This window comes from Chiloscyllium plagiosum, chromosome 5 (assembly GCF_004010195.1).
Source record: "Chiloscyllium plagiosum isolate BGI_BamShark_2017 chromosome 5, ASM401019v2, whole genome shotgun sequence".
Classification (NCBI taxonomy): domain Eukaryota; kingdom Metazoa; phylum Chordata; class Chondrichthyes; order Orectolobiformes; family Hemiscylliidae; genus Chiloscyllium; species Chiloscyllium plagiosum.
The window spans coordinates 100,328,012-100,348,286 of record NC_057714.1 but is presented as its reverse complement, the minus strand read 5'-3'; the positions used below and the strand labels follow the sequence as shown (position 1 = coordinate 100,348,286).

At 43.0% G+C, this 20,275-nt stretch overlaps 1 protein-coding gene across 2 annotated transcripts in view; it reads right to left on the bottom strand.

Annotated features, from left to right (window-relative positions):
- The window catches only part of ptprn2 (protein tyrosine phosphatase receptor type N2), a 944,464-nt gene that overhangs the window by 600,217 nt on the left and 323,972 nt on the right, over positions 1-20,275 (bottom strand). For both annotated transcript variants that reach the window (XM_043690699.1, XM_043690698.1), the window contains exons 6-9: positions 18,671-19,157; positions 17,466-17,690; positions 10,958-10,998; positions 8,033-8,391 (exon numbers count right to left, since the gene is read on the bottom strand). In XM_043690699.1, the coding sequence (XP_043546634.1) occupies positions 8,033-8,391; positions 10,958-10,998; positions 17,466-17,690; positions 18,671-19,157 (1,112 nt within the window). The remainder of the gene's footprint in view (positions 1-8,032; positions 8,392-10,957; positions 10,999-17,465; positions 17,691-18,670; positions 19,158-20,275) is intronic.

The window sequence follows — 20,275 nt, the reverse complement described above, 5'->3', positions numbered from 1 at the left end:
TATCTCCTGAAAACTCTGAGACGCAGAGGAAAGGCATTGAATCGATAAACCGAATAATCAATTATCCAAACGAAATAGTGCCCGCCCATCTCGTTCGGATAATCGAGGTTCCTCTGTTTTGGGAACAAGAGGGTAGCCAGGGAAATGGTAGGTACATTCAAGGACAAAGGCCTTTTATTCCCATTTATGCTTGGAGGTGGAGGAAGTGGGCGATGTCCTGTATGAATACTTTGAATCGCTAATCCCCAAAGAGAAGGACATGGTGAATGGTTAGTTTAGAGAAAAGTATGTTGATTTTCTCGGGCATGTAAATATTAAGCAGAAGGAGGAGTTGGGTGATTTGAAAAACATTAAGGTAGGTAAGCCCCCAGGGCCTGACAGGATCTATCAGAAGATATTGAAGGAGGCAAGCAAGGAGATTGTTAGGACTTGACAGAGATCATTGTATCCTCTTTAGCCAGAGGAGAGGTCCGAGGAGTCTGGAAAATAGCCTTTATTAAGAAGGGCAACAGGAATAATCCAGGAAATTCCAGGCCAGTGAACCTTATGTCAGTGGTAAATAAATTATTGGAGAAGATGCTTAGGGACAGATTTACTCTCATTTTGACAAGAATTATTATTAGGGATAGTCAGCATGGTTTTATGCAGATGAAATATTGTCTTTTCTACTTGATTGACTTTTTTGAGGAAGAAATAAAAATGACTGACGAGGGTAGGGTAGTAGATGTTGTCCACGTGGATTTTACTAGAGCAGTTGACAAGGTTCCACAAGGTAAGCTGGTCCAGAAGATTAAGTATAATGGAATCTATAGTGTGTTGGTACATTGGATACAAAATTAACTTGGTCGTAGACACGAGAGAGTAGATGTGAAGGGGTGCTTTTCTGACTGCAGGTCTTTGATCATGGGTGTTCTGCAGAGATCAGTGCTGGGACCTCTGTTGTCTGTAATTTATATAAAGGATTTGGGTGAAAATGTAGGTGCTCTAATCAGTTTGCAGTTGACTTGAAAGTCTGGTGGAGCTATGGATACTGAAGAAAGTTGTCATAGGATACAGCAGGATATGGATCAGCCTGAAAGTTGGACGGAGAAGTGGCAGATGGAGTTTAATCTGCACAAATGTAAGGAGATGCATTTTGGGAGGTCAAATGTAAGAGGAAAGTATGCAGTAAGTGGCAGGACCCTCAGGAGCATCAATATCAGAGGGATCTTGTGATCCAAGTTCATGGTTCCTTGATATGGCAATACAATGGGTTATATGGTAGAGAAGGCGTGTGGCATGCTTGCTTTCATCAGTCAGGGCATCAAGTATAAAAGTTGGTCAGTAATGTTGCAGCTGTATAAACCTTTAGTTCAGCCACATTTAAAGTATTGTGTGCAGTTCTGGTCACCGCAATACAGGAAGGATGGGGAGGATTTAGAGAGGCTGCAAAAGAGGTTTACCAAGCTGTTGCCTGGATTGGAGGGCATTAGCTATAAGGAGAGGTTGGACAAACTTGGATTGCTTTCGCTAGAGCATCAGAGGCTGAAGGGCGACCTGATAGAAGTATATATGAGTTCGAGAGGCATAGATATAGTGCCTAGACAGAGCCTTCTTCCCACAGTGGAAATGTCAAATACTTGGGGGTGTGGGAGGGTTTCAGTTGAGAGGGGGGAAAGTTTAAAGGAGCTGTGCGTGGGAAGGTAGTAGCCAACAGGGCAAAGTTTCAGATGCATTTAGATAGACACGTGAACAGGCAGGGAATACAAGGATATGGACCACGCGCAGGCAGATGAGATTAGTTCATTGTGGTTGGCACAGACATGGTGGGCCGAAGGGCCTGTTCCTGTGCTGTATTGTTCTATGCACTTTAACAGTGGTTTGCACATTCCCTCAGGATGACAAATTGCTGCACAATAAAAAGCAGTTTATATCTGGTTTCATTAAATGCGTTTACATTTTAATGGTTGAAAATAAAATAATTTACAGACGATTGTCTCCTTTCAGTGTGTTTATCATGCTTTCCTCACAGTATTGAACTGGAAACTTATTACACCAATTCCTAATGTAACTCAGCCATTTGTAAGATCTCCAGCCTGTCCCTTTTCAGCCCATTAACAAACACTTTGTGCAGCTTAACAACCAGTTTCTTGGAGGCACTTTGCTGACTCATCCTCACCAATTTCCCTTTTTCCCTTTGCAAATTGCAGTGTGCCATTGATATGTTGGAACTGGGAGAAAGTGAGGACTGCAGATCCTGGAGATCAGTGAAAAAGTGTGGTGCTGGAAAACTTCCTAAACAACCCCACTGCCCTGTGGCCAAACATTTCAACTCCCCTTCCTACTCTGCCAAGGTCATGCAAGTCCTGGGCCTTCTCCACCGCCAAATTCTATCCACTCGACGCCTTGAGAAAGAACGCTTCATCTTTTGCCTTGGGACCCTCCAACCACACGGCATCAATGTCGATTTCCTCATTTCCCCTCTCCTCACCTTATCCCAGCCCCAACCCTCCAACTCGGCACCGCCCTCATGAACTGTCCTACCTGTCCATCTTCCTTCCCCCCTACACACTCCACCCTCCTCTCCGACCTAGCACCATCAGCCCCCACCTTCATCTACCTATCACATTCCCAGCCCCACCTCACCCCTCCCATTTATCTCTCAGCCCCCTTGGGTCTCCCCACATTCCTGATGAAGAGCTAATGCTCGAAACATCGATTCTCCTGCTCCTCGGATGCTGCCTGACTGGCTGTGCTTTTCCAGCACCACATGTTTTGATATGTTGGAACACTGACTTGCCATCAAACAGCTCTACTTTCAAAGTGCACCATACCTAATGTCTTATGAATGATTTAAAATCTAGCTCTTGAAATCACCTAACCACATCTTCTTTCCTTTCCTGAGTTTCTCTTCAACCATTTGAATACAATACACAACAAGCCTGAGCCTGACAAAGAGGTGGTCAATTAAAATCAAGCCACAGTCCACAACGTGTGAATACTGATGATATTATAAGATGTTGTAGAAGCTTGATGTAGATCAGGTCCAAATTCTAAACTCGCACCAAGTTAAAATACTTCAGGTAATCTCGGTCTTTTATAAATCAGATGACAATGTGATTTCTTGGGTCAAATATCACAGTCAGGTTGATATGGTCTGAACGGTAGTGAAAGTGGATACTGCAGATGCTGGAAATTAGAGTAAAGATTAGAGTGGTGCTGGAAAAGCACAGCAGGTCAGGCAGCATCCAAGGAGCAGGAAAATCGACTTTTCGGGCAAAAGCCCTTCATCAGGAATGAGACTTTTGCCCGAAAAGTCGATTTTCCTGCTCCCCAGCTACTGCCTGACCTGCTGTGCTTTTTTGGCACCACTCTAATCTTGACTCATGGTCTGAGCGGTTCCCTGTATGTTTGCTCTTATAACGTGTATCACAATGACTGGGTTCTTGACCTTTTACATTTCCGTCTTTTTAAAGAAATAGTTGTGCAGTGGCATTCACAACAAAACAGTATCCGAGTGAAGTCATGCTTGTCTTCTTTTCTGCTTTTACGTCATTTTGGGGAAAGAACATGGCAGAACTGACTGACAATTGTGCACAGGTAAGGCCTTAACAATATACAGAACATTTCTTACAGTCATAGAGAGGTAGAACACTGAAACAGACCCCCAACTCATCCATGCCAACCAGACATCCTAACCTAATCTAGTCCCATTTGCCAACATTTAGCTCATATCCCTCTAAACCCTTCCTATTCAGATACCCATCCAAATGCCTTGTAAATGTTATCACTGTACCAGCCTCCACCACGCCATCTGGCAGCTCATCCACCACCCTCTGCCTTAAAAAGTTTCCCCTCAGGTGCCTTTTAAATCTTTCTCCTCTCACCTTAAACCTATGCCCTCTAGTTTTGGACTCGCCCACACTGGGGAAAAGACCTTAATTATTCACCCTGTCAATGCCCCTCATAATTTTTTAAACTTCTATAAGATCACCCCTCAGCGTCCAACACTGCAGGGAAAACAGCTTCAGCCTATTCAGCTTCTTCCTATAGCTCAAGCACTCTAAAAGCGGCAACATTCTTGTAAATTTTTTTCTGAACCCTTCAAGTTTAACAACATCCTTCCAATAGCATAGAAACCAGAATTGAATGCAGTATTCCAAAGTGGCTAATGTCCTCCACAGCCTTAACATGACCTCCCAACCTCTATATTCAATACACTGACGAATAAAGGCAAGCATACCAAATACCTTCTTCACCACAGTGTCTACCTGCAATTTCTTTCTTGCACTTTGGGCTGTACTTCATTCTAGGATTGCTTTATGAAATCAGCGCTGTCCTGGAACATTTTTAAAATCTGGCAAATGGAAGATCCTTTTTGAGAAGGAGCGAGATTATACTGACAATTGTTCCTCTGTGCTGGTTGCTATGCTTCAGTACAGTTCTAGCCTTCAGCCATGTTTGTATTGTCAGGTTCAGTTCTGAACTCAGGTACATGATGAGTAATGACTATTAAGAAAATTACAAAATTTCTTGCAAAATTTGAAGCAAACAGATGTATGACACCATGTCCACAATGGTGTATTTAAAGGAAGATAAACTGGAAAAGCTGTCACAAGAAGAGATTATTGGCAAGACAAAGCAAGTATTCCAAGGACTCGAAGCATTAAAAATGAGCACAACTCTATTTTGCATAGCGTGCTGGAAACCCTGAAATGTCTTAAGAAAGACGATGAGAGGAACTTGGTTGAAGAAAAATCCAACATCATCTCTGGAAATGTTAGAACTTGGTCTCAGTGAGGCACAGGTAAACACTTCCAAACTTGTACATCAAAAGCGCAGCAGGTCAGGCAGCATCTAGGGAACAGGAGAATCGACGTTTCGGGCATTAGCCCTTCTTCAGGTAAACACTTCCAAACTTGTACATCAAGGTTTGTTTTGGTATGGGACTTTGTACACTACTCATGTTCTTGCCAATTTACCTCAACATTAAATGTTTCCATTGGCACTGTGGAGAGGCATCAATGCCTTTGAAAAGACATAATGCTTTATTACTGGTGAAGCACTAAATTCCTTCTCTATGCTTAAATTATATCTTTGGAAGTAAGCCAGTTGTCTCAGAAGTGGAAACTAAATTTCACATTATTTAATATAATTTTCATTAACTTCCAGCATGTTTTAAACCCATATAAAAAAGTGGAGTCGCAGTTTGATAGGATAGTGAAGAAGGCATTTGGTATGCTTTCCTTTATTGGTCAGAGTATTGAGTACAGGAGTTGGGAAGTCATGTTGCGGCTGTACAGGACATTGGTTAGGCCACTGTTAGGCTAGTACAATTGCAACATTTAAAAGGCATTTGGATGGGTAAATTAATACGAAGGGTTTGGAGGGATATGGGCTGGGTGCTGGCAGGTGGGACTAGATTGGGTTGGGATATCTGGTCAGCATGGACGGGTTGGACCGAAGGGTCTGTTTCCATGCTGTACATCTCTACGACTCTAACTGTTACTGCTGCTGTCACCTTTTACTGCCAATTCGCTGGCACTGATCAGCTGTGACATTAGTTGCCACCAGCTTCTCCTGCCCCTTCCTGTTGTCATGATGTGATTTATGTGGTGAGTGTTTTTCTATTGGTTGACTCACATAATATATACCATAAAGGCTAGGTTCTTGTTGAGAGTGAGGTCTTGAAGTTTATTAACAACATTAACTACTTACACTGCTTTGGCATTGAAATAGTAAGCACAAAACCCAAACTGTGAAATTACATACATATAACTAACAGAGCAAACAACCACACTGACTCCACTGCACTGAGCAAGGAGTTACTGAAAGCAAAGATTTTTATAGTGGAATTCATTCATCATGTGACTGTCTGAAGTACACACTGCCTGTTTGGTCTAGAATGTACGCTGTAATACCAAAGAAGGCTCGAGTGACAAAGGAAATAAGTAGCACACTGTACAATGATAAACATCAAAACTCTCAACTTTATGCTGACCAAAAATAAATACATTTACAACAACACAGCAGATCCACGTGTTGACAGAAACATTTCAAGAACAATTCCAAACAATGCTAGCAACATCTGTGGGTGATTTTTGACTAGATATGCATTATCTATCCCTCCACCAACTGCTTCATTTTTCAGTGGACATCAAAAATAACACAAGCACCCCTCCCACCCCAGTCTGTGCTGCGTTATCTAACTTCATTCAGGATAATGTAGGGTTTTTACACATGTCCTTCACATTCGCAACACAGGAAAGAAAATAACTAAGGTCGCTGCTCCCGGTCATTATCTAACAACTGAGAAAGCTGGAAAGTGTCTGTGTCCTTTATCACGACAGGCTCAAAAGCACAAGTTTTAATTTTCACTCCAGGATTGGAACAAGTCCCAGCTCACAAAGTGAGCCAAGAGAAGGAGCCCCTGAACTATGGATACTCTCCTCAGGTTAATTTTGAAGGAGATTGTCCCCCCTCAGGGAGTCCCACCCATTGAAGGAGAGGTTGAGTAGATTGGGCCTGTACTTCTTGGAATTTGGAAGAATGGGACACGGCCTTATTGAAATATGCAAGAGGCTTAGGGGCCTGACAGGTGAGGTGCAGAAAGGTTGTTTCCCCGTTTGGGAGGGTCTCAGACCAGAGGGCATAATCTCAGAATAAGGGGTCACACATTTGAAGATAAAGATGAGGAGGAATTTATTCTCTCTGAGGGTAGTGACTCTGTGTTATTCTTTACTGCAGAGGGCTGTCAAGACTGGGTCATTACTTGTCTTAAACGCTGAGATGGGCAGATTTTTAATCAGGAGAAAGTGAGGTCTGCAGATGCTGGAGATCAGAGCTGGAAATGTGTTGCTGGAAAAGCGCAGCAGGTCAGGCAGCATCCAGGGAACAGGAGAATCGACCTTTCGGGCATAAGCCCTTCTTTCCTGAAGAAGGGCTTATGCCCGAAACGCGATTCTCCTGTTCCCTGGATGCTGCCTGACCTGCTGCCCTTTTCCTGCAACACATTTCCAGATTTTTAATCAGTACAGGGATCAAGTGTTACGGGGAAAAGGCAGGAAGATGAAGTTGAAGATAAGCAAATTAGACATATTCTCATTGAATGATGAATCAAGCTTGATGGGTTGAATGGTTTACTTCTGCTCCTGTGTCTTATGGTCTAAGGCAAAGGTTTAAGGTAGGTCTCAATCTACACTTTAAAATAGCCCAAAGTTACTAACAGGCCTTGCCCGAAATGTAGCTGTGCTCTTTTCCCTGTGCTGCATGGGACATGGAGTATCCTCCAGTGTCATCCCTCTGAAATCTTCCCTGCTTGAAGACTCCATTGCCTTTAATTCGTGAAGTCCCATTCATTTGAAATAACCTCTCAGACTAAAATATAAGTAGTGTTGCTCATTGCTTAGTCATCAGAGAGGGAGGGACCCAAAGGAAGCAGAGCTGTTCAACCATCATCAGCACAGCTCCCCTCACATCAAATCCGATCACCAGGAATGTGATAGTCATTTGGAAAAGATTAGATTCCCTACAGTATGGAAATAGGCCCTTCGGCCCAACAAGTCCACACCGACCCTCCGAAGAGTAGCATACCAAGACCCATTTCCCTCTGACTGATGCACCTAACACTATGGGCAATTTAGTATGGCCAATTCACCTAACCTATACATCTTTGGACTGTGGGAGGAAACTGGAGCGCCCAGAGGAAACCCACACAGACACGGGGAGAATGTGCAAACTCCACACAGACATCGCCCGAGGCTGAAATTGAACCTGGGTCCCTGGTGCTGTGAGGCAAAATTGCTAATCACTGAGCCACCGTGCCGCCCTTGTCTATGAATTACCTCACCATACATGACCCAACCCTATTCCTCATTTGTGGCAACCGTGGAACTATGTCCCTGTCCAACCTACCTCTATCAAGGGAGAAAGAGAGAGTCTGAGACAAATCTAGAACAACAAAATAGGTTGTATCTACCTGGTAATGTGGCCATCATAACCCACTGATCATCATTTGTATTTTTGTTAAGCAGATGATAGTCTCAATACTTACTTTTGCTGGGTCACAATATAGCCGTACATGTTTGTTTCAGATGCAGATACATCCAGGCGCTGATCTCCCAACTGAGAGTTCTTCTTCTGTGGTTCTTTGTACATCAGACTTCCATCGACCCTTTGATTTGGTTCTTCTACAGAGTCAAAGATACCATCTTCCGACTTTCTGGTGTTGGTCACTTCTCTGGTGATAGTGTGGCTTTTCACATTTTCTATCCCAACCTTTTCTTTACTTGAGGAATCAAACAGTTTAACTCGGCTTTTGAGAGGCCTGATGTATAAGGAGTCAACGTTCAGAATGTCAGCGAGACTCTTCTTGACTTCATCGCTCTCGGCTGCTGTTTTGAAAGGCTGACTCTGTGACAAATATTGATCAATACAAGTCAACGTTAAACCAGTTAAAGAATTTTGAATTCCATTATCCACACTTTTTAAATTGAATTTACATGCCGTTCACTTAAAGTTCCACTTGACTATGCCGGAAGTCACACATCCTTAATGTTATCACTCACTACACACGTTCAACTCGAACCACCCACTTCATTACAAATTGAATGAAGGTCAGAGGTCAATGTAGCATTAAAGAGGTTTGCTTTACATCCATTCTTTCATAGGTTCAGCAAAGTAATTTTTGAGCTGAATATTGTTGCTGAATAACTTCATCTACCACATAAAATACACAATAAAAACAAAGCAGTCCATTAACATGATAGAAAGCATTTTTATCTCTTGATTTCATCTTAATAGTGATCAAGTACAGCAATAAAGGCAGCACATGCACAAAATATCGCAATAGTGGTGAATCCATTATTATCTGAATAATAACCTTTTTTTTAAGCATGATGGAATTGTAGTGATAAGGCTGGAAATAGAAAGGGGTTGAAAGTGCCACACGCTTTGGGGTAAGGCCTGCTCCAGCCCACAGCTCCAGGAGCTGGTTTTACAGCTGGATGGTAAGGGGCAGGAGGGTTTCATTGGGCAGGAAGTTGCGAGGTGAAGGGTCCTGTTGCCTTTCTAGATTCTCCCTCCCGATGAATTCAGGGGTCGGGAAGGTCAAGGTCAGCCCCCTCACACTAGGTTAACTGAGGCAGTTCATGGCCAGTGGAAGGCTTCAACCCATCACCTCACCACTGCTGGTATTCGACTAGTTGGGGGTGGGAGGATGGGGTATGCAGGGGAGCATCACATGGGTAAGCATGGGCAGGTCTTGGTGTCTTGTGGACAAGTTTTCTGTTGGGGTGTTAGAGGGAGGTACCTGATCAGGCACCTTGTCCCTCACAGAGGGGCCACCTCAATGATGATGCATCTGGCCTTGGGACGAGTGCAGTTCCAGGAGTGGCCAGTACTGCTGGTATAACTGAAACCTATCAGCACTGAAACTAACCCAGCAAACACTTTCCACATCCTCTGTAAAGGCCTGGTCATCTTTTTGAATCAGCAGTGACCAGAACTGGACGCAATAACCTCCAGTCAGAACTACGCATAAAGGTTCATCATAACTCCCTTCACTTTATTTTGCTCCTTAAGCTACTCTATGCAAATTAAGACAAAAATATGGGACTGCCTCAACAGATCCATCAGCACTTGGTGAGAGATTAGATTAGATTTCCTACAGTATGGGGTAACCCATCCAGACCCATTTTCCCTCTGGCTAATGCACCAACACTATGGGCAATTTAGAATGGCCAACTCACCTCGCCTGCACATCTTTGGATTGTGGGAGGAAACCGGCGCACCCAGAGGAAACCCACGCAGACACAGAGCGAATGCGCAAACTCCACACAGACAGTCACCTGAGACTGGAAACAAACCCGGGTCCCTGGTGCTGTGAGGTAACAGTGCTAACAGCTGAGCCACCGTGCCGCCCCAAGATAAAGATATGTTATACCTTGGGGTTGAAATCCTTTCAATGAAATTCTTCTACATGAGAAATAACGCGTCTTTTATATTTCAGATATCGTTTTACTTGCCATATGCTTTGAGATTTACTCTTTTTATTTCAGAGAACCAAATGATGAGAGCAACTTTTGTCACCTCTGTTTGGCATTACTGGGGTTGGTCACAATGCTGAAAAGGAGCCATCCACCATGACCTCTGATTCAAGTGAGCGGTGCCTTAATATTGAAATCGGGCTGAAGTAAATAGGCCCCCAAAGACCTTTCCTGTTTGCAGGCTCCCACACAGTTACAGAGGCAGTGGGAATGAGGAGCCCTGAAAAGGCATAGAGTTAAAGTGATGTGAACATGAAACAAGGGTGAGGTGAGAAAAATCTTTGTTACACAGCAAGTTGTAAGGGGTACTGCCTGGAAATGTGGTGGAGACAGGTTCAACTGAGGCATTCAAGGGGACATTGGATTTTTGTTTTAGATGGTAATGGTCTAGGGAGATGGGGAAAAGGCAGAAGATTGGCACAAGATAACAGAGCTGGTGCAGGTGTGATGGACCAAATAACCTCTATCTGCACTGCAATAATTCTGTGATTCTGGTGGTGATGAAGTATCCACTAATTCTGAGGGCCTACAAATTTGAAACGGATTTGGATCAAACCTTAAAAGGAAAAATCTGAAGGTTATATGAAGAGAAAAAGCAAGGAACCTAATTAGATAACTCTTTCAAAAAAGCTGTGCAAGTACAATGTGCAAAATGCTCTCCATCTTCACTGTTCCATTTGACAACACTAGGTCAAAGGTTATCTCTGCCCAATAATTAAAAAGTAAATGTAGGAATAAAGCAATTCTGTTGCTAATATTTGTGTTCAGATGATAGTTCAATACAACGTATTTAAATTCTTAAGTTCACATTATTCGTTCTTAATAATCTGTCCAAAAATGTGACCATCTTGGAGTTCCTCATAACTCCTGCCAGAAAATGCACAGCTGACCCTCTGGAACTACTTTGTAAAATATACGAACATTCAACAAACCTGCTCAGGGAAGCCTTCATTGAATCCATCATCGTGTTTGCCTGTCAATAAAAAAAGAACATCAGTTTTAGAATGTTTTATTTGTACGAGATAAATCATAAGGAAGAAAAAGAACTGTTGCAAATTTTTGAAGGCTGTAGCTCTCTCCTCCTCCACCAAGCCTCTCACACATCTGCATGGCTCGTTGACTACTCCATAGTGCCTGGTGTGGAACTGAGATGTCTACTGCAGGACCCTCCAGTTTTAATCCCAATCTGCACCAAGATGGCCTCTGAAAGAACTGAACTCGACTGCACCACTGGTCACAGTGCAGGGAACAGCTGTTAATGAGCTCTGTATTTCAGCATGTTGGAGCTGAGAGTCAGGAGAAAGTTATTTCTCTGCATTTATTTTATTCAAAGGAACACCCAGGTGTCCGGTACCTGTAGAAAGTCATGATGGGAAATTCTAGTCCATGTTATAAACAAATTCACAGGAACATTTTCCATTTGATAGACACATTAACCAAGTCTCCCACAGGGCAGCAAGTGCATCACTCCCTCCGAGTAATGCACTTCCTGCAGGTTCCCTTCCAAGCCTACACCATCCTGAGTTGGAAATATACTGTCATTCCTTCAGTGCGGCTGGGCTCTTCCAAGACAGCTTGCTGGGTGTCCCTTTACCCCGACGGCTGCACTGGCTCAAGAAGGTGACTCGCCACCACAGGGCAATTACAAATGGGCATTAAACGCTGGCTTAGCCAGCAACATTCACATCCCATCGATGGACGAATAATAAGCAAAAATTATCTTGAAGAGGAAATTGGAGCACTCCAGGTGCAATCCAAAATTCAGCCACGTATTTCTACAGCTTCCAATGTCCTGATGAGTGCAGGCCTTATATTAAGAGAAATCTATTAAAAGTAACATAACTGAGCTTCCCAAGCATCTGTGATGTTCGACAGTGACAACAGATATACACGCCTTGTATGATCATGACTTGTTCTTTTTAATTATACCAAATGCTCTACCTAATACACACAGCGCAATAATCCAAAAACAACCGAATCTTGTTCTCACTGAAATCCATCAAAATGCTCCATATCTTTCAACATCTCTTAGAATATTCATTTCAGAGGGAGTGCAGTGTACCACAATGGTGCCTGAACGCCAAGGGTTAAATTCGAAGGTGAGAAAAGGCCAATTAGCGCTGTATTCCCTGACATTTAATTACAGAATTGTTACCATGCAGAATGAGGCCATTCAACCCATCGTGTCCATATCGGCTCTCTGAGCATTTTTACTTCATGCCAATCTCTTGCCTTTCCCTATAACCCTCCACGTTCGTTCTCCTATGACTCTAAGAACTTACATTTCCAGGCAGTGCATTCCATTCCTTCACTACTTGCTGTGAAACAGTTTTTTTTTCTCACATCACCATTGCAGAGCACTTTAAAACCAAGCCTCTGGTTTTTTGATCTGTTTATAAGTGGCAACAGTTTCTCCCTATCCACTCAGTCCAGAGCTCTCGTAATTTTGAAAGCTTCCATCAAATCTCCCTTTCAGCCTCTCCAATGCAACCTTTCCAATTTTCTCTCATACCTGAAATGTTTCATCTGTGAAACCATTCTCATAAACCTCTGCTGTGCTCTTCTCCAATGTATTCACATCCTCCCTGTCGTAATACTTGTGCGGTTATGTCATGATTGGATACAGGTTTTCCAGAAACGAGAGGGAACAGATAGGGAAAATACAGACAAATCTACTTGCTCTGGTTGGTGAGCGTAGGGTTGGAGGCATATTAAAAATTTGATCCAGATCTTTCAGGACTGAAGTTGGAGAGCTTAGTGGAATTTGGAATTCTCCTGCAGAAATGCCAATTGATGCTGGATTAATTGACTGAAAGGCCTGTTTGTGTGCTGTATGACTCTATAATTGCTGAAAATGTGTTGCTGGAAAAGTGCAGCAGGTCAGGCAGCATCCAAGGAGCAGGAGAATCGATATTTCGGGCATGAGCCCTTCTTCAGGAATCTTTTTCAGTCCTCACTTTCTCCTAGATGACTCTATAATTGTCAACTTGAAATCTGAGATTAATAGATTTTTGTTCATTAAAGGAATATAATGTAAAGATGGGTTTAGGGAGTTAAGTTGTAATGGCAAAGCAGGCCTGACTTTCTAAACAGCTTATGCCATTTTCCCCAATTGTGGATAAATATTGTAACTATTCATAGAAATACTAAAGGCTTATACTTCTGACAGACTCTTAAGTTGTTCCTTTTATATTGTAATTTCCTGCATTAGAAGCTAAAAACATACAAACCTCAATGTACATTGTTACGAAAGCAAAATACTGTTCTATGGATGTTGGAAATCTGAAACAGGAAAATCAAGTCTAGTAACATCTGTGGACAGAAAACAGAGTTAATGACCTGAACTTTAGCAGAACTGTGGAGAGACAGCAATTTACCTAAAATGAACCTCAGATATGGAACTCCCTGCTCCCAAGTCGAGCAGAACAAGAGAGGTAGGATGTGTCTCCTACATATGGGAAACTGGAACTCAACATGGCCGTGTGAACTCAGTGGTGAGTTCAAACAGACACAATTTTCATTGTGGCAAGGACATATTTCTCAGTCTGTGATTTACAAATCTTTAGGGAAGTTGTAAGAACTCATAAAGGATGAATAAGATGCGTACAACTGTCAAGCCGTCAAGTTATTAAAATATTCTGCCCTGAGGAAAAAAATCTCCTGTGTCTGTGAGAGTTGAAAATAACATCTATGATAGCAGGTTCAATTGCTGTTTCTTGACATATCCCAAAGTACCATCATTATAGTAACCAAGTGTCAAGGAGCAACAGGTTCAACACCATCCTGCGCACCTCCCCCAGAATGAAGATCCCGCCATTCAGGACAATTCTTCCGGAGTCAGCTGTAGTCAATTGGGAATGTTCTGGCTCAGCCCAACTGCCTTAGGGTTAAAAATCTAGGTCACTAAATCAGGTTATGGTTTTTCATATGGATATATTATTGAGCTGCCTATTATAACTGTATGAATATTATTAGCCATTTTAATGCAAGGTGTGTCGCTTACCTCAACAAACAATCACTTTAATCAAGTATGTTGTAGAGTCGTAGGGTCATACAGATGGACAGCACAAAAACAAACCCTTCAGTCCAACTCGTCCATGCCAACTAGATATCCTAACCTAATCTAGTCCCATTTGCCAGCACCGGGTGCATATCCCTCTAAACCCTTCCTATTCATATACCCATTCAGATGCCTTTTAAATGTTGCAACTACCACTTCCTCTGGCAGCTCATTCCATACACGCCCAACTCTTTGTATGAAAACATTGCATCTTAGATCCCTTTTAATTCTTCCCCCTCTCACGCTAAACACAGCCCCTAGTTCTGGACTCACCCACGCCTATTTATCCTATCCATGCTCGTCATGATTTTGCAAACCTATAAGGTCACCCCTCAGCCTCCAACACTCCACGGAAAACAGCCCCAGCCCCAGCCTGTTTAACCTCTCCCTATACCTCAAACCCTCCAACTCTGCTCTGGCAACATCCTTGTAAATCTTTTCTGAACTCTTTTTTTAATCATGTGCGTTAGTTCAATAGCACTCCTGAAGGCTATTGCTTATGGAGGCAAGTACAATCTTTTCTCTTCTGGCCCACTTGAAAGCCTAGGGTGCAACATATGTCTCCACTCTAACTGTTGTCTCACATTGTTGGTACTAACTTCTCTTATAGAGTCATAGAATCACAGAGTCATATAGCCCTTTGGTCCAACCGCTCCACGACGAACATAATCCCAAACCAAACTAGTCCTACTTGCCACCTGCTGGCCCATATTTGGAGGGGTAAGGTTTCCTATTTGTGTATTTGTCATGCAACGTTGTAACTATGCCCACATCCACTTCTTCAGGAAGTCCATTCCAGACGCGAATCACCCTCTGTGTAAAAGATTTGCCCTTCATGCCTTTTTTAAATCTTTCTTCTCTCATATTAAAAATATGTCATGAAATCCACCATCCTATGGAAAAGACACATACCATTAACTCTATCTATACCCCTCATGATTTTACAGATCTGTCACCTCTCAACCTTCCACGCTCCAGTGAAAGAAATGCCAGCCTACCCAGCCTTCATTTAGAACTCAAACCATCCATACCAAGCAACATCCTGGGAGTAACTCTCTTTCATTACCAGATTAATTATTACCTGAGGCAAAAGTGTGAAAGATGTCTCTTCCAAGCCTCCAAGGATACAAAATTCAAACAGAACAAACTGGTAATAATAAAGAAATAACTGCACTGCTCACCCTGCATTTCTGATCACACTGGGGCTCTGAAGTGACACAGACAATGGGCCAGAAATGGTACACGTCTAGTTCACACGATGTATATAACACATTTGTGAATGTGACAAAGAGTAAACACAAACATCAATTCTCGAAAGACCTGTGAGTTCAGTTTGATGAAAGACAGAGACAGAATGTTGATGGGAGTCAGTGGATGTATAACGCCTGTTGCTGAAATGGCAATCCTATACGAAAGTTACTGCTGTTTAACAGCCCAATGGCTCAGGACTGACTTTTCCTTTTGGAATTTCTTCAATCAAGTTGCATCACAGTCTGCTACATTGAACTGCACTTCACGTTCGTTCTCATCAACCTCTGCAAGTTGCAATAGGTTAGGCACTGAAAACCAGGTAAAAGCATGATTGTTCCTAAAATGAGGACAAAATGAAACATTTGTTCAATTCTGTTTTTCAACATTTTCCCTGGGAGAGCCTGACTCCATTAGTTCACTGACCCAGTTCAGTGCACATCCTCACTCAAAGCTCAGGCTCCCATAATGGTGTTATTAATATTCTTCTGATTTAACATCCCACATCATCTCAGCAGCTAATACCAAACATACCGGATCCAGAAGTGACCAGCCTGATTGCATTGTGTATTGTGGAAAGGTCACCTTGATTGTATCTGAAGCTAATTATTACACAGGGAAGCCTAGCCAGTTTCTGTATTTTCTCCCAACTGTATACTTGGCTCTGTACCTATCCTAATACTGTCTATCTCCCTTTCATCCTTTAGCATGCTCCTCCATACCTTACTCTTTCACTGATCTTGTTATCTCCTTGTGGAGCTTGATGTCAAAATGGTTGGGATTGTGCTTCTCATAAGGAGCTTGGGATGCTTTGCTACATTAAAGACACTTCATCAATGCAAGTTGTTTCTTGCTGATCAATTCATTTGCATAATAGTGAAGCCCTGACAATGAGTGCATCACCTAGTCGTGATGGTGAAACATATTCCCAGCCCAATTTGCTTCTGTGTAGAAGTTTGCAGTGAAGTGCTCAAAATGGAGACCTGTGATCCATCAGAGCTACTCTTCAACATGCCTGGCAACATCTGAGAACTGCTGCAAATATACGGCTCTGTTTGACACCTATTCTACAGATAGACTGTCAGTCCAAAACAAACTCAGGTCTTCTGCAGAGCCAATGTTTGAGAGGGAAAGCTGGCAGGAAATATTAAAGTCATAGAAATGTACAGCATGGAAACAGACCCTTCGGTCTAACCCATCCATGCTGACCAGATATCCCAACCTAATCTAGTCCCATTTGCCAGCACTTGGCCCATAAACTGTTCCTATTTCATATACCCATCCAAATGCCTCTTAAATGTTGCAATTGTACCAGCCTCCACCACTTCCTCTGCCAGCTCATTCCATATATGTACCATCCTCTGCATGGAAAGGTTGCCCCTTAGGTCTCTTTTATATCTTTCCCCTCTCACCCTAAATCTATGCCCACTAGTTTTGGACTCCCCAACTCCCGGGAAAAAACTTTATCTATTTACCCTATCCATGCTCTTTATGATTTTATAAACCTCTATAAGGTCACCCCTCGGCCTCCGATGGTCCAGGGAAAACAGCCCTAGCCTATTCAATCACTCCCTCAAACCCTCCAACCCTGGCAAAATCCTTGTAAATCTTTTCTGAACCCTTTCAAGTTTCACAACATCTTTCCGATAAGAAGGAGACCAGAATTGCACGCAATATTTCAAAAGTGGCCTAACCAATGGCCTGTACAGCCACAACATGACCTCCCCAACTCCTGTACTCAATAGACTGACCAATAAATGAAAGCATACCAAACACCTTCTTCACTATCTTATCTACTTATGATTCTCCTTTCAAGGAACTATGAACCTGCACTCCAGGGTCTCTTTGTTCAGCACCACTTCTCAGGACCTTACCATTAAGTGTATAAGTCCTGCTCTGATTTGCATTTCCAAAATTATCTAAATTAAACTCCATCTGCCACTCCTCAGCCCATCGGCCCATCTGGTCAATATCCTGTTGTACTCTGAGGTAACCTTCTTTGCTGTCCACTAATTGAGAAACTTCCACGAACCTTTGCAGAAAACAAAACCTTTCTAGTGCATTTGCACAGAATTCGTAGCAAAACGGCATTATTTTGTTCAGAAAAAAGCTCTAAAATGACTCCTCCTTACCCAGATGGAGCTCATTTCTCATCATCGCTTTCTCTTCTTCCTTCTGCTGAAGGTCTTGGTTAGTCTTGAGGCTGTTTCTGCTGCCATCACGGGGAGTGTCATCATCTACAACTTGCAAAGCATCAGCGATGACGTCGGACAATTCATCGAGCTGTTTGGAAGTCAGACTGTCAAGGTTTACATGCTGTGTCCCAAGCTGCTGCACCACAGAATGAATGAAATTTTCTGATAGGAAACAGAACTCAGATTAGGACCATTTTGAGCATGTGATTGAAAATTAAGAAGAATAAACAGACTTCCCATGGAGTGTACTTCTGGAGGGGAGAACAGCATTAATCCTCACTCAGTCTAGCTTACAGTTGAGTGTGTGGTGCTGGAAAAGCACAGCAAGTCAGGCAGCATCCGAGGAGCAGGAGAATCGACATTTTGAGCAAGAGCCCTTCATCGGAATGGCAGCAATGGCCACACTCACACCAATGATCTACGATTCTCCTCTCCCCAGGCCTGACTGGGCCAACTCGCTTGGTTCGCCATTTCTTACCCAGAAGGAGCTCTCTTTGAGACATTGAGGGACCCTTTCACTGATCACACAGCCTCAGCAATGGCCATTGTTAGCTGCGGCAGTGTCGAGGCCCTCGCATTAGCTAGACATTGCTTTGGGAGGGGAGAGGTGCACCACAGTCCGTTCTTGGACAGTCATTCTGGTGCCAGCCTCTTAGTGGCTGTGGCCAGCAACATGCTGCCCATAAATCCATGCCATTCCCAGATTTCACAATGGGCATCACCACCATACATTAACAGTGCTATGGCTGTACCTTATGTAGAGCAGGTTTGTTTCAAAGGTAAATTACCTCTATCTGAAAAGAAATCTCTCCAACACGAAATTTGCCCTTGTATACTCTTTGATTGGCTCCTAGAGATCATAGGGTGGGCGTACTGTTCTGCAGTTTACCTGGCAACACTTCTTTTTAATGCAGAAGTAGAATGCAAAACCATAATAGATATAAAAAGGTAACCACAGGTTTGGAGAGAAAGTAGGATTGTTCTTTCAGTCAGGGCCTGGATGTGTGTGAAGTGCAGACTGACCTCCCACTATCCTGTAAAATTCTACGTTTCCTTGGGAAATAGCTAAGCAATAGCCCTTGTAATCCACCAATGTTTACTTGGTATCATTCAAATGTTTTGATCTAAATTTTTATGCGTACCATCCATGTGGCTGAGCAGATTGTTTGCATTGATTGCCCTGGCGCTGGATTCTTGCAGCACTTTCTCCGTTTTCACCTCTGGCAGCCTATCGTCAGCTTTCGGAGGTTGCCCATCCATGCTCGGATGACCCCCCTGGCTCTCTTTACTGGGTCCTTCTTGCTGTTTGCTCCTTGATGAGCCCAGTGTTTCCTTAAGCCACACTTCAGGCTGGTTCCCTGGTGTAGTAGCCTGCGCTGCCAGTTTCCGTGACAAATATCTCTCCAGAAGTGCTAACAGTTGCTTTCTGTCGATGGCCTCACTGACAGGGGCAGGGCCTTGTGCCTGAAGATGACCTCTCTCCTGCTTGAGAAGTCTTAAGGGCTCGGCTTGACCTTGTTTGCTGTCGGGAAATTGATGATGAAATGCGAGGAACTGGCTTGACGGAGATTTCCCTCGGTTACTTTGCAGGAAGTCATCCAAGGTGGAACTCGACTGGGCGATCTCACTCTGTCACCAAAACATAAGACAACATGGTTTGCAAAATCATCAGGGTGTGATGCTGGCTTTCAAAACAAAACATCATTATCAACAAGCTGGTTTCGGTGAATTAAATTCAGATCGTTAGTTCTTACTATGCTTCTGTTTCACGGTGGAGGGAAGTCTACAAAGAGGACACTTGGTCCAAATGATCTAAATCCTAATTTCATGGCTAAGTTTTCCATATCTGCACTTCCAAACCTGCTAACCTTTTCTCCATTCACTTTAACAGACGGAAATCTATGGTTTGTGTGTGAAAAAGTGACAAACCACATTCGTTATCTGTGATGTTTGTTTTTTCAACTTTGCTTCTTGTTTTTTCTGACCTATGGTTGCTCTACATGTTCTCTATTCTGTAACTAAGGACTGCACCTGGGTACCTTTGTACCTAAGATGGCGCTGTAAGTGGCAATTTTTAATCTTTCCACTGTACTCATTTGAGTATATGTGACAATAAAGAAAAAGCTAATTCAATACAGTTCAATTTACAATCAAATTTCTTCCACCTGCCGTCTACAGTTTAATCTATCATTTTTTTTTATGTCAATTCTACCTCACGTGAAGTCTCTGCAAGAATGATGGAAGAATGCAACCATGAGCAGATGGTCTGACAGATTACAGTATAGCAGGTATGTTCTTTAGAACTCATAGAGTCATAGAGATGTACAGCATGGAAACAGACCCTTCGGTCCAACCTGTCCATGCTGACCAGATATCCCAACCCAATCTCGCCCCACCTGCCAGCACCCGGCCCATATCCCTCCAAACCCTTCCTATTCATATACCCATCCAAATGCTTCTCAAATTTTGCAATTGTACCAGCCTCCACCTCTTCCTCTGGCAGCTCATTCCATACACGTACCACCCTCTGCATGAAAACGTTGCCCCTTAGGTCACTTTTATATCTTACCCCTCTCACCCTAAATCTATGCCCTCTAATTCTGGACTCCCCGACCCCAGGGAAAAGACTTTGCCTATTTATCCTATCCATGCCCCTCATAATTTTGTAAACCTCTATAGGCCTCCAACGCTCCAGGGAAAACAGTCCCAGCCTGTTCAGCCTCTCCCTATCGCTCAAATCCTCCAAC